General features: G+C 46.0%; 1 protein-coding gene across 3 annotated transcripts in view; it reads right to left on the bottom strand.

Moving 5' to 3' along the window:
* Positions 1-14,658, bottom strand: part of ARHGEF12 (Rho guanine nucleotide exchange factor 12) — a 91,841-nt gene that overhangs the window by 31,582 nt on the left and 45,601 nt on the right. For all 3 annotated transcript variants that reach the window (XM_054291423.1, XM_054291424.1, XM_054291425.1), the window contains 9 exons: positions 8,123-8,221; positions 6,974-7,023; positions 6,195-6,252; positions 5,044-5,222; positions 4,360-4,437; positions 4,024-4,143; positions 2,687-2,821; positions 1,436-1,507; positions 452-544 (listed from right to left, as the gene is read on the bottom strand). In XM_054291423.1, the coding sequence (XP_054147398.1) occupies positions 452-544; positions 1,436-1,507; positions 2,687-2,821; positions 4,024-4,143; positions 4,360-4,437; positions 5,044-5,222; positions 6,195-6,252; positions 6,974-7,023; positions 8,123-8,221 (884 nt within the window). The remainder of the gene's footprint in view (positions 1-451; positions 545-1,435; positions 1,508-2,686; positions 2,822-4,023; positions 4,144-4,359; positions 4,438-5,043; positions 5,223-6,194; positions 6,253-6,973; positions 7,024-8,122; positions 8,222-14,658) is intronic.

Raw genomic sequence — 14,658 nt, 5'->3', positions numbered from 1 at the left:
AGATTTTTTTGGCGTTTTTAGAATGGGGGTTCAGGGGGGCAGGATGGAGGAATCTGGTTGTGTCCAGCCTTTCTCCTTCTTCTTCTTGGCCTTCATCTTCTGCTGTGATGGTGGCACTTTAGGATTGGTTTAGAGTAGAGCTCACTGTCTAACATCCCACATCACATCAGTCCAAAACTCTTATTGGGAGTATTGGCAAGTTATGGTAAATATTGTACACGTAGTTTTTAGTATAAAAAGATAACACCACCCTGGGGTGGGCAGAGTGCCTCTGTCTTGCCGAGTGGATCTCAGCAGGACAGGAGAAACCATTTTATAGATAAGATACAATAAACAACCTTGAGAACAAGAATAGAAGAGTTCTGACTCCTTCTTTGCCTGCTGGGCTGGGAAAAGAGAATTTCTGACACCTCTGGGGGTCACTGTGAGCAGCAGAAGCCCCAGGACTCACCTGCTCCTGCTCAGTGTCAAAATCGTCATCCTCTGCCCCGATGATCTGAGTCCCCACCCGGGACAGGGGACTGCCAACACTGCACTGCGAGTCCTGGGGAGAGAAGGAGAAAAGCACAACCTTGGCATTGTCCCTCACACGGAAACCGGGAGAGGTTCTGATCATTGTCCCTCACAGGGAAACCTGGAGAGGTTCTGATCATTGTCCCTCACAGGGAAACCTGGAGATGCTCTGATCATTGTCCCTCACGGGGAAACCTGGAGAGGTTCTGATCATTGTCCCTCACGGGGAAACCTGGAGATGCTCTGATCATTGTCCCTCACGGGGAAACCTGGAGATGCTCTGATCATTGTCCCTCACAGGGAAACCTGGAGATGCTCTGATCATTGTCCCTCACAGGGAAACCTGGAGAGGTTCTGATCATTGTCCCTCACGGGGAAACCTGGAGAGGTTCTGATCATTGTAACTCTGCAAAAACTCCACCTTGTATGCCCCTCCAAAAATCCAAATATTCCCAAAGATCAAATCAGGTGCATCATGAGCAGCTGCAGCCAGTGCCCAGTGCCATCCCTGCACAGAGGGGAAATGTGGCTTTGGGAGGAGGGCAAGGAGAACCCAGGAGTCATGCCAAGGGTGATGATGGGTTCAGACAGCTCTGCCCTTCCTCTGAGCTCCACTTGTAACCCTGCAGGCCCCAAATGAGTGAATATCCTCAAAAAAAAGGGCTGGGCTCACAATAAAACATGCGCAAATGCTCTCCTTGCAGGCCCAGCTGTTTCACTGCTGATCAGGTATTTCTCACCCTGCTCTTAAGCTCCATAAACATTTACTCAGCTAATGAACTTTCCCTGCACCACTTTAATTGCATTTATTTTCTAAAGCAAAGTTCAGGCATGTTCCATTTAGAAAGTGAGGGAAAGCAGCAAGATTTCAATGGGACCTTTAGAGGAGGTGCTGTTGTGACATTTGATGCTTTGTACTCACAGTGTCTTGAAGCTCAGCCTTTTCTGGGCTCTCATCTGGATAAATCCTCTCCTTCAGGCCACTGCGAGGGCTCTGGGAAAGAGGGAAGTGCAGTTCTGGTAAGTACCAGCAGATCCAGGGAAGGGAGAACTGCACTGGGCACTTTGTCAGCCACAGCAGCCAGAAACTTCTCCTTTCTCACAGGAAAAGGAGGTGTGAAAAACCAGAGTAAAATCTGTGTCCTCCATGCACAGCAAAACAAAAAAAACCCAAAACTGGAGTGAATGCAGAAGTTTGGGTCAGAAATCTGGTGACAGCAGAGCTGTAAAATCCCCAGCCCTTGGCTTTTTCCTTGCTCTCTCCACCTTTTCTCACAGCTCAGCTCTCTTCTCCCATCTGCCAGCAATGCTCTTGCTCAGGAAGCCCAGCAGAGCTTTATTTGCAAAACCCACGGGCTGCTGGCTCATCTTCAGTGTGCCCAAAGGTTTTTCCAGCTCAGGCTGCTGCTTTCCAGCCTGGCTTTTCCCCATCTGCAGAATTCTTTCCACTTCCAAAGGTTTCTTTCACCCCTGATCCTTAACTTTCTCAGAGCTGGATGGAAAAGCTGGAATGTTTGGTGTGCCAATCACCTGCACTGATCAAATACCATCCCAAAACTGACAGCATGATGATTACTAGGAAGATAATTAGGAATTTTGTTGTTGCATTTATTAAACACAAGCACTGAGTGGGATCTGGTCAGATTTGCAATGTTTCAAAACAGAGCTGTGGATGCTCCATCTCACCCACCTCCCTTTCACTTCCAACTGCTGGGACAAATTTAGCTCCCACATCCTTAAGTTAATCAACAAACTCAGGCCAAATGCAAGCAGAGAGTCTCAATTCCCCTGCACTAATCAGAGAGTGGCTTAATTAAGGATCAGGCACCAAGGGAGAGCACACAGATGGATAAATCATGAGTGAGCACACCAGGACTCTGGGCTGGAGGCAGGACCTGAAGCTGATTTGGTGGAGGGAAGGATCTTTCCCACTCTCAGGGCAAGCTTGGGTCTGAGTCACAGTGCTGCAGTTGGAATATTCCCTTCAAAGATGCTCTAATTGGCAAATGAGTTTAGAGAAACACGCTGGCATCCATCTTTGTCTGGTTACGGGGATTAATGCCAGGACAATCTAATCCTGGATAAAACCCCCACATTTATCCTCTCCCAGTCTCTAACACCAATCCAATAGAACAGGGAAATTTTTTCCCTATGAAAATCTCTTCAGACTCACATCAGCAATGTCACTGTTGGGTCTGGAGGGGCTGTCACCACTGAAGTCCAGTTTGCTGGCACTGTCCCCACTCTCTGCCTCGCCCTCGCTGATCTGCAGCGACTCTGACACAGACCTGGAGGACAGGACTCCATCCTGCAGAGATGAAAGCAGAATATTTCAAGAGATCATCCTTAAAAATCAACTCCTTCAAAAGCCAGGCAGCTCACATTACTCATAAAACCTTTAATTTATCTAGAAAAGGCTGCAGTGCTTTTCTAAGAGAAAACAACCACACCAAATTTTCAGCACTTTTAACACAAAGGGAAAAGGGAAAAATGACACAGCCTAAATTCTTCTCTTTTTCAAAAGTGAAAACAAAATTGTTTAAAAAGCTTCCAAGAATGACTTCATGGGTGTATTTTAAGTTGCACTGACAGATAATAAACACATCATTGCTTGCACTTGTTCTTCAAAGCAGGTTTTTCAGAGATGAGAGCCCAGTGCAAAATGCACTCCACATTAAGATGATAGTGCCAACTTCAAATCCCAGCTGCAGAGGGAGCAGCCTGCCTGTCCCAGCAACTGCAGCTTGGGAAGGCTGAGATAGAGCAGAGGCTGGGCAGAGCTAAAGAATAAAGCAGGGATTTATTAAAAGCCTCAATGGATGCACCTTGGGCAGCACAAGAGCCCAGCCAGGGCTGCACACGAGATGAACCCAAAATGGTCCCAAAAGGAACCCAAGATCATCCCGAAATGAACCCAAGATGAACCCAAAATGGTCCCAAAATTAACCCAAGATGAACCCAAAATGGTCCCAAAATGAACCCAAGATGAACCAAAATGGTCCCAAAATGAACCCAAGGTGAACCAAAATGGTCCCAAAATGAACTCAAGGTGAATCCAAAATGGTCACAAAACGAACCCAAGATGACCCAAAATGGTCCCAAAATGAACCCAAGATGACCCAAAATGGTCCCAAAATGCACGAGCGCTCCCGGGGTCTCTCCCTGGGATCAGTTCTGCTCCATTTGCACCTTGCAGTTCATTGTCCCATCCCAGCTTTAGCCCCTGCAGTCCCACCCTGCTTGTTTTTCTCTCTCCAGCCCACGGTGTTTGTGCTCCTGGGCTGAGATTGGGATCATTTGTCCTTGGTGCCCAGCTGGAGCAGGAATTGTTTTGTCTCCCTGCTCTGTGCACAGAGCTCAGCATCCCCTGATGTGAGCCCAGACCCACACACTGAAACAGCACAGAATGTGAAAATTACAAACCCCAAAACCTGAGGCATCCCCAGGGCAGCATGAACCCCCTGGATTGTGCCTGGTAGCCCTCCCCAGAGCAGGCTGAGCCCAAATTACCTGAGTGCAGCCCGTGGCCTTGGAGAGCTGCTCCTGCAGCTGAGGAATGTGTTTCTTTGCCTCCTGGATCTCCTTGAGCAGGCGGGTGGAGGGGGTCCGGCTGTACTCCTCCTGCAGGTCCTGCAAAGGAATTGTTTGTGCCTTTTAAATCAACACCTGCACACCCAAGGAGCTGCCACACGAAGTCTGGTTTGCTCTGACAATAAATTAATAATAATTAAATTAACAAATAACAGATAATAAATGAAGTCTGGTTTACTCTGATAATAAATTTAATTAACAGCCCCTCTTTGCATCACTTCCCCCAGGTCTCTCCAGCCTGCACAACTCCAGTACCTGCAGCCTCTCCTGCTCCTTCTGGAGCATCTTCCTCAGAATCTCCACCTTCTGGTTGTGGACAATGTTATTCTCCTCCTAGAAGTACAGAGAGATTAAGGTTGGGCTTTTTGGGCAGAAAAGCAAAATGGACATGCACATTTTTCACCCACTTCCTACAAACAGGCTCTGAAAACCTCTGTGAGAAGCAATTCAAATTTCCAACCCTATTCTATGTATTCTTTCTTAATTTTGAACAGCTATAACAGCATAAAAACTGTATTTCTATTATCTCAGATAGAACTGCATATTTTTACTTGCGAATTTTCAGATATCAAATAGAACTGCAAAATCTCAGATAGAACTACAAATTTTTACTTGCATTTTCATTACCCACACACAGGACAACAGGAATCCCATTCCCAAATTCTTATTTCACCATACAAGGAGCACTCAGCAGTTTAGGAACAGGAGAAGAGAATTTGGGTTGGTGGAGGGAAAAAAGACTAAAAGTCATTCCCACCTGCTCCTGCTCAGTGTCAAAATCATCATCATCCTCTGCTCCAATGATCTGAGTCCCCACCTGGGACAGGGGACTTCCAACACTGGGCTGGGAAATATCCCAGTTTGCCAATTTTAAGTTTTTAAGTGTAAAAAAATAAAAATTCAGGCCAAAACCCCCCCGAGTCCATTTCTTCACCTTACCCCCATGAGCACTGGGCTGGTGATCCTCTCTGCGTTCCCTGACGTGCCAGGCGAGTGGGGGGATGCCATGATGGGAGACATATGCCCAAAAGCTGCCAGCTCCACGTCAGAATCCGCCAGGGGGATCTGGGGCGACCCTGGAGGGCGCCCCTGGACAGTGAGAGCTACATAGGAACCCGCTGTGGGGACACAAGGACAGGCACAGGTCACACACACATGGGGACATTGCCGTGATTCTTGATTTCCCTCACTGCAGAAACACAACTCACAGCATTCCTCCTCCAAACTGAGCCTGAGAGCACTGCCTGCTTCAGAAATTCCAGATATTCCCAAAACTTCCATGAGAATCGGCCCTTATAAAGCAAGCAGCCAAATTTCCAACGCAGCAGGTTAAATTTGCAGTGCACACACACAAAATAAACCATCAGCACCTCCTTCCTCATGGAAGAAAATCCACCAGGAAGGAATTTCTTGTTGTGCTGTGCAGGCATCACACAGCAATGCACAGTAAGTGCTGCATAGCTGTGGTATTTAAGAGATACCACATTTAAGAAAATTTAAGTGTTTAAGAAAATATCTCCTTCCTCATAGAAGAAAATGCAACACCAGGAAGGAATTTCTTGTAGTGCTACGCAGGCATCACAGCAATGCACAGTAAGTGCCTGCCAGGCTGTGGTATTTAATCCAATTTAATGAATTGATTTCACCTTAATTAAGGTGAAAATACCCTCTTCCTCATAGAAGGAATCCACCAGGAACATATTTCACACAGAAATCACACTAAGTAGTGCCTGCCCAGTTGTGGGATTTAAGTTGAAAATATCTCCTTCCTCATAGAAGAAAATCCACCAAAAACATATTTCCTGCAGTGCTGTGCAGGTATCACACAGAAATCACACTAAGTGCTGCCCAGCTGAGGGATTTAAGGTGAAATAAAGCACTCAAGCAAGGCTGGGTGGCAATTCCAACATTAAGTTAAGGAGAAGCTACAGGAGAATGTATCAGCTTACATTCAGGATGTCAAAACCATTTCAATTTCACTTCCCTGTTTCACACACTCCTGGAGCTCTCAGCATTGGCCTCACCCTTGGCAGGGCCCTTGAAATGATGCCTGTCACACTTTGAAGGTGACAAGAGCCACCTTTACTTACACTTGATCAGCTTGACCACCTCCAAATGGTTCGAGTGTGTTACCAGAGTCCCGTTCACCTGGCAGGGAGCAGAGAAAATTCAGTGTTTGGCTCCTGGTTTCCAAGCAATTCCACACATTCCAGAGGAACAGCAGCATTTTCTTCTCCCCCATCTCCATTACTGCCTCTTTCAAGACATTACCAGATAAATGATTTATCCTTCTAACAGTTTATCTCAGTGAGCAGAGCTCTGCAAAAGGAAAGCTCTGAAAGAACTCAAGCAGGCAGACAAACAAAAAAAGGGCAATCCATCTCTGCCTGGGCAGGAAAACAACAGGGTAGCTAATTTAATTCATTAATTTCAATGCCTGCTTGCAATCCCAGCTCCATCTGTGTCAGGAGCTGCTGCAGCATTTTGCAGCAATAGTTTACAGAGTCTTTTAAGTCACTGACTTGATTTCTTACTTGCTTGGGACTAAAAAAGAACACGGATGTGGGAGCAGTTAGGGGAGAAAACAACAATTCAGGCAGGCTGTTTATTTACAGATCATTATTAACAACTCTGCTTTGCTTCTCTTCCCTGCCATTTCTGGTTTTATTGTATTTGTGATATTTGAGCCTGGCAGGATGCAGAATTTGTCCATAAAATTCTGAAATGAGGATCTGGAGGAGAGTTAGAACACTGGAGTTAGACCATTCCTAATGCAAACACATCAATGTTTTGGTTTTTTTTTTTTTTTCAGAAAAAGAGCTCATTTAAGACAAAGGATCCATTTCTCTCCCCATTTCAAAGTCCTTACCTTGATAATTCTATCACCTGTCTGCACTCCAGCCCGCATGGCTGCTCCATCTGGAGAGACAAGGAATCACTCAGTTCCCGTTTCAGTACAATCATTTAGAGCAAAAATGGTTTTATGACTTCTGTAAAACATGCAAAATACTCCTGCACTCAGCCAAGCTTCCTCTCTCAGTAAAATCTCTGGGTCTAGAGCAGTTTGCTTTCACCTGGCACTGGACACACCAGGACATGATCCCACCACGTCCCACGGAGTCATTTCCTCCTCCCTGGGATGCTCCAAACCCACCAGATCCCAGAATGAACCAGGCTGGAAAAGACCTTTGAGATCACCACAGAATGATCAAAGAGGTCAGCTCCAAAGCCACCAGATGGACCAAGTTGGAAAAGACCTCTGAGATTACCAAGTCCACCCTGTGACCTGACACCTCCTCATCACCTAAACCATGGCACCAATGCCATGTCCAGTCTTGTTTTAATCACATCCAAGGATGGTGACTCCATCCCCTCCCTGGGCAGGTGATTCCAGTGCCCAATCCCTCTTCTAGTGAAGAATTTTCCCTTGATGTCCAACCTAAACTTCCCCTGGCACAGCTTAGGGCTGTGTCCTCTCGTTCTGTCAGCACCTGAAGATTCAGAGGAATAAACTCACTGCTCAACCCTGACCTTGCACATCCCTTCCCAAGCTGCAGCAGGAATCTGGGAGTTTTCTGCCCCAGCTCAGAGCCATTTCCAGGATGTCCTGGCAGGTTTGGGGGCTGCTCTCACCTTCCTTGACACTGAAAGCAGCGCCACATCCCTTCCCAAGCTGCAGCCACCCCACCTGGCAGGAGTTTGGGAGTTTTCTGCTGCAGCTCAGAGCCATTTCCAGGATGGCCATGGCAGATTGCACATCCCTTCCCAAGCTGCAGCAGGAGTTTGGGAGTTTTCTGCTGCAGCTCACAGTCATTTCCAGGAGTTTGGGAATTTTCTGCACCAGCTCAGAGCCATTTCCAGGAGTCTGGGAGTTTTCTGCCCCAGCTCAGAGCCATTTCCAGGATGGCCATGGCAGATTGCACATCCCTTCCCAAGCTGCAGCCAGAACCTGGGAGTTTTCTGCCCCAGCTCAGAGCCATTTCCAGGATGTCCTGGCAGGTTTGGGGGCTGCTCTCACCTTCCTTGACAGACTGCACGAAGACGGGGTTGTCCCCGCTGACCGTCAGCCCGAAGCCGTTCTCATCCCGCTGGATCACCACACACCTCTGCACCAGGCCTGGGGACACAGGGGCACCACAGGGAGGGCAACACACAGAGACACAAGCCAGGCATCAGTCCAAAACCTTATCCTCCCAGATAATCACACAGAGCTCAAAGGAACGGGGACAACACGGCACAGAGGAGAGACAGGAACAGGGCGGCAGTCCAGAAATGGAGAGGGATGTCAAGACAGGTCAAGCTTATTGCTCCAGCTACACAAAACAGAGATGCAGACAGCTCTGGCACATCAGAAACAACCTGAGGGAAAAGCAGCTTTTAAAGAAGAGCAGCAGTACCCACACCAATGAGCAGGATCTCTTTTGTTTGCATTAACAGTTCAGGAAAACCTCACAGGTTCTGCAGGCTGCTCTGAAACAGAAGCACAAATCCCTCAGAGTAATATGAGATGGGTTGGACTAAAACAGATTTATTGATCAGGAAAATTCTCACAATTCTCAGCCAAAATCTCCTCCTGGGGCACCTTCTGCTCCAGGTGAAATATTGCACAGAGCCAGAACAGCAGAAGTGAGTAAGTACAAGCCACATTTAACTGTCGTGAGCAGGATTTCTGAAATAAAGACCAGTCCAGGGCCAAAATCCCAGGAGATGAGTTTGAATGTGCCCCTCCTTTAATCTGCTGTGAGACATCAAAGACAACTTGTTTTATTTCCTGGTACACTCAGCATAACGCGAACACAAATGCAGAGATAAATTCATTGAGTAGGTGCAGCATTTGGACCAGGTGGAATGCTGGGGATGTCCTTTGTTCCCCTGGAAATGGAACAAGGGAAAGACAAAGCAGCCCTGGCATATTCCTAGGAGCAGCTGCAGAAATCCTCCCACAATGGAGCCCTCACCCTGAAAAGTGACTTCAGGAACTCTGGAAATGCTTTCCAGGGTGATTTCCATCACCCTTATTTCTAACAGCTTGCTTTGTTTTTCTATTTCTAAAGGCACAGCAGGCAAAGCTCCTACACTGGCACCTCGAGAAAGGAATCAGAGCTGTCCCAAACCAGATTCCAGAAGTGCAGCAGTTTTGTTTGGTGTGCAGGGAACAGGGGGAATTGGGGAGATGCTGTCCCAGCCAGACTGGCTTTTCTGGAATGAGCTTTAAGGTACGAATGGGAGCAGAGCAGGGAGTCATCCCCCTGGCTCACACTGCTCCCAAACCTCCTCTCACTGCTCTGCAGCAACTCCCCATGGAAATGAGCAGCCCCAAGAGCCAACGCTGCCTGCCCAGCCAGTCCTGCCCTCCTCCAGCGTGGCACCAATGAAAATGGGTGTGGGAGCAGTGGAAAAAAATATTCCAGGGCTTCTGCAGCACCATCACATCCCAGGAATTCCCCTCCTGCCAACAAAGCAGGGGAGAGCTGCTCTGCAGGGCTGGGGAGGGGATGGGAAGGAAAATCAGGAAAATCCCCCCACCTTTCACCCCCTGTGCACAGGGAGCACTGAGGAAGGAGCCTCTCCCTCTGCACCTCCCCTGCTTTTATATGACCAAAGCTGCTTGAAGTCTCACTTCCCAAGAATGCTGCCCGGGGCTGGGGTGTGGGAATTGGTGCTGTTTGAGAGGAGCAGCTCCTGAGCAAGGCACCAAACTCAGCTTTTCACTCACAAAGACCTGCCTTGGTTAAAGGGTAGCTAATTTAATTCATTCATTTCAATGTCTGAAATTAAGTCTGCTCTGCCACTGGATTTCTTTTTCTACAGGAGAAATAATCCTTGGATTTACTGATAAACTTCCTCTGATGCCAAAGCAGTGCCCACACCACATAAACTGACCTGGCAGAGAATAACTGAATTTAATTCAAGTTTATTCAAGTTAAACTCTTCAGTCCTCAAGCTTCAATTTCACCCAATACCATCTTATAAATTAGAATGGAGAAACAACTGGAATTAGGACAACTCGAGCTGAAATTAGTCCAGAACTGCTTTCTCCTGTACTTGTTTTCTTCAGATAAGGGACACTTAACCCTTCTCCTAACCCAATATAAAAGGCTGGAATGAGGCAGAGGAGGTAGCACACTTGACAGAGACACACTTTAGAGTGATTTTAATGAAGTTATCTGGAAGTTTTCTGGAGATAACACAGTGACCTGCAGAACTAGATCGGCTCTGATAGCACTCCCTGCCTGAAGCAACCTTCAAGTGCTTTTACTCTGCTCATTTTGAAATATCCCACCAGGATGTCTCACTTTTTCCAGCTGAAACTCAGTGAGTATTACAAAGTCATCAGATTTCGTCATTGATAGTATTAAAAAATAAAATTATTAATTATCTTATTCCCAGTTTTGCTTTCCTTAACAGCATCCTTATGTTATGAAGTGAAGAGACATCATTAACTAAGCTTTAAAATCAGTCTCTGTTTGTGTCTGGAGTGAATTCCTAAAATTCTGGAGGAAAAATCATCAATTTTAACGTTTTCTGTCCTCATGGAGATGAAAATTCCCCCAAACTCACTCAAGCCAGGAGGACAACAAAGCAGCCAAACCCGTGCTGGAGTTAAAGAGGTTAAAATGAAAAGTGAAAGCAGAGAGGAAAGCTGCAAGGAAAGCTGAGAGGAGCTTCAGCAGGTGGCACTCGTCCCTCTCCCTTCTCCAAGAGCTCCTTGGGATGGTGGAAGGACAAAGTCTGCACTTCTCAAGGTCACTGACACCCCAGGGCCAAAATAATCGTCCCAAACAGCCTGGCCAGACACTTCTGGGCTGCCCAACAGCTTCTCTGGGAAGCTCATTTTTCTTTCTTCTCTTCCCTACATCCTATTGGGAAGTTATTGAACAACACAGGAATCTCTTTAGCAACAAACAGAGCAGGGGTTCACGCTAAAAACCTGACAGAGAGGATGGAGAGACCAGGATGGACCAGGCTGGGGGCAAGATGGGCCAGTGGAAGCCGTCCCTGCCCATGGAATGGTTGGAAAAAAATAATTTTTAAGGATTTTTCCACCTCAAACCAGCCTGGGATTCATACACTATTCCCAACCATGGAATTACTGGAAAAAAATCATTTTTAAGGATTCTCCCACCCCAGACCAGTCTGGGAATCCTACACTGTCCCTGCCCATGGAATGATTGGAACAAAATAATTTTTGAGGATTCTCCCACCCCAGACCAGCCTGACAGTCCTACACCGTTCCCTACTACGGAATGGCTGGAACAAAATCATTTTTAAAGATTCTCCCACCCCAAACCAGTCTGGGATTCCTACACTGTTCCAATCATGCAATGGTTGGAACAAAAATCATTTTTAAGGATTTTTCCACCCCAAACCAGTCTGGGATTCCTACACTGTCCCTGCCCATGGAATGATTGGAACAAAATCATTTTTAAGGATTCTCCCAACCCAAACCAGCCTGGGAGTCCTACACTGTTCCCTACTATGGAATGGTTGGAACAAAAATAATTTTTGATGATTCTCCCACCCCAAAGCAGCCTGGGATTCCATGGGATGTGAATTCCATCTCCCAAGTCCAGTCCAAGCCTAGAGCTGAGATTTGGGAACCAAAGCCTCCCCTGGGGGCATGAGGCCACCATAGGAAAATGCAGTTTAACAGAGGGATTTGAAATGAATCATTCCATAAACAAAAAAACCCAAACCCCTTGGGGTTTTGAGAGAGGCTAAATGCTTCACTTCATTTGGGAAGCTTTTTGTCCATAAAATATTGTCAGAAATGCTGCTCCACAAGGATAAACAGAACTTTTATAGAGGCAAATTCCTCTGGAAAAATGGAGGCCACAACATAAAGACGCAAAGCAGGAAAGGACTGCAAAACAAACTCCACGGAGAGTAAATTTCAATTTCAAAACATCTTAAATCTGGCCTTTCAAACAAAACCCAAAAACTTATCACAAAGTTGGAGAAAATATGTGAAAGATTTTGTGTCAAGTCTGGGCTAATATTCAGGCCAGAAGTTGATGATTGCTAAACATAAAGGAAGATATTTTTGGAGAGCAATGAAGTTGTGAGGAAAAGGAAAGAGAAGCTGATGCCTCACCCACCACCCTGAAAGGTAATTTCAGTTTGAAGTTCATTTAAGAGATGAAAATGCTACTTTGAGAAAAAGATATTTAATATCATGGGAGGACATGGCACTAATTAGAAAATTACAGCATAACAAACTACACTCATTCTCTCTCCTGATAACCTGAATTTTGTTGAATATACAAAGGTGAGATGGTTGAGTTAATGAATGAAAGAGAGAGCTGAGAGTTTTATATCGCTATAAATTAATTTATTTCCATTAGAACAATTCCCTCCATGACCACTCTGCCCTTTCAAGCCACTCAGACACTTCAGGAAATTCTGGCTCCTGAATTAAAAATTTCGTTCTCTCTCCTGATAATCTGAATTTTGTTGAATATACAAAGGTGAGATGGTTGAGTTAATGAATAAAAAACTGAGAGTTTTATGTCACTATAAATTAATTTCTTTACATTAGAACAACTCCCTCCATGACCACTCTACCCCTTCAAGCCACTCAGACACTTCAGGAAATTCTGGCTCCTGAATTAAAAATTTCGTTCTCTCTCCTGATAATCTGAATTTTGTTGAATATACAAAGGTGAGATGGTTGAGTTAATGAATAAAAAACTGAGAGTTTTATGTCACTATAAATTAATTTCTTTACATTAGAACAATTCCCTCCATGACCACTCTGCCCCTTCAAGCCACTCACACACTTCAGGAAATTCTGGCTCCTGAATTAAAAATTTCAAGAGGTGAGAACAAAGAGCCACCAAAGCCACTCCTCTCTTCCTGCTGTCACTCCAGCCCTCCCCATTATTCCCTTTCCAGCCCTCATCCAGTCAGCAGAGAGGAAAATATCAGTACAGTGTTTCTACTTGGAGGGTTTGGAACAGTTTGGTGCCTTCCAAAGCAAACAGCAGAGCCCTGCACACATTCCAGAGGAACCTGGGAAAAGCAGACAAAAGGCAGGGCAGGGCAGGAAGGATGAGTGGGAGCTGCTCCCAGGGATCCTGGGCACAGGACAGCATCTGCAGGAAGCCTGGGGGAAGTCAGAGATCATGTTAGGAAGTTCTGTTTGCTTCTAGGAAGTCAAAACTCCCATTAGGAAATTCTGTTTGTTTCTGGGCAGTTAGAGCTCCCATTAGAAAGTTCTGTTTGGTTTTGGAAGTCAGAGCTCCCATTAGGAAGTTCTGTTTGTTTCTAGGAAGTCAAAGCTCCCATTAGAAAGCTCTGTTTGGTTCTGGGCAGTCCAAACTCACATTAGGAAGTTCTGTTTGTTTCTAAGAAGACAGAGCTCATGTATAGGAAGTTCTGTTTGGTTCTGGGAAGTCAAAAAGTCACATTAGGAAGTTCTGGGGGGTTTTGGGAAGTCAGAGCTCACATCAGGAAGTTCTGTTTATTTCTGGGAAGTCAAAATTCCCTTTAGGAAGTTCTGTTTGTTTCTAGGAAGTCAGTGCTCATGCACAGGCAGTTCTGTTTGGTTCTGGGAAATCAAAACTCCCATTAGGAAATTCTGTCTGGTTCTAGGAAGTCAAAACTCACATGAGGAAATTCTGCTTGATCTGGGAAGTCAAAACTCACATTAGGAAGTTCTGTTTGTTTCTGGGAAGTCAAAAAGTCACATTGGGACGTTCTGTTTGGTTCTGGGAAGTCAGAGCTCATGTTAGGAAATTCTGTTTGTTTTTGGAAAGTCAGAGCTCCCATTAGGAAGTTCTGTTTGGTTCTAGGAAGTCAAAACTCACATGAGGAAATTCTGCTTGATCTGGGAAGTCAAAACTCACATTAGGAAGTTCTGCTTGTTTTTGGGAAGCCAAAACTCCCATTAGAAAGTTCCGTTTGGTTCTGGAAAGTCCAAACTCACATTAGGAAGTTCTGTTTGTTTCTGGGCAGCCAGAGCTCACATTAGGAAGTTCTGCTTGTTTTTGGGAAGCCAAAACTCCCATTAGGAAGTTCTGTTTGCTTCTGGGAAGTCAAAATTCACATTAGGAAATTCTGTTTTGTTCTAGGAAGTCCAAACTCCCATCAGGAAGTTCTGCTTGTTTCTGGCACTGCCAGGCTGAGGTAGAAGGACAAACACAGAGATGTCCCAGCAAATGTTTCCTGTCATTAACCCTCAGCACTCCAGCACTCTGTGAGGAAGCAGCACCAGGCAGAAACGAGCACAGGGCTCTGGTTCTGCTGGCTGAGCTGATTTCACACCCCCAGAATCAGCCCCCAATCCCTGCTGCTCCCTGGGAGGGTGGCAGCAGCAATGACAAGCTGCAGCAAGCCAGCTCTCCCCGAGACAGGTTTCCATCAAGGCCCCCTCCAGAGGTGTTTACAGCTCCTGAAGGAACACTCTCACACCCTCAGCAACGTGACTATCATATTACTTTGCTTTTTTTTAAATAACTGTGTGATTCAAAATTCCAGGGGAAGTGAAGAGATCTCACAGAAAGAACAGGACACACCTCCCCAGCTGCACCAGCTTTTCCTAACATGCCTGTG

This window comes from Melozone crissalis, unplaced genomic scaffold, assembly GCF_028551555.1.
Source record: "Melozone crissalis strain CALT ecotype California unplaced genomic scaffold, PUWL_Pcris_2 ptg000092l_1, whole genome shotgun sequence".
Lineage (NCBI taxonomy): Eukaryota > Metazoa > Chordata > Aves > Passeriformes > Passerellidae > Melozone > Melozone crissalis.
Note: the sequence above shows the minus strand (reverse complement) of the source record. Positions and strands in the feature narration are given on the sequence as shown.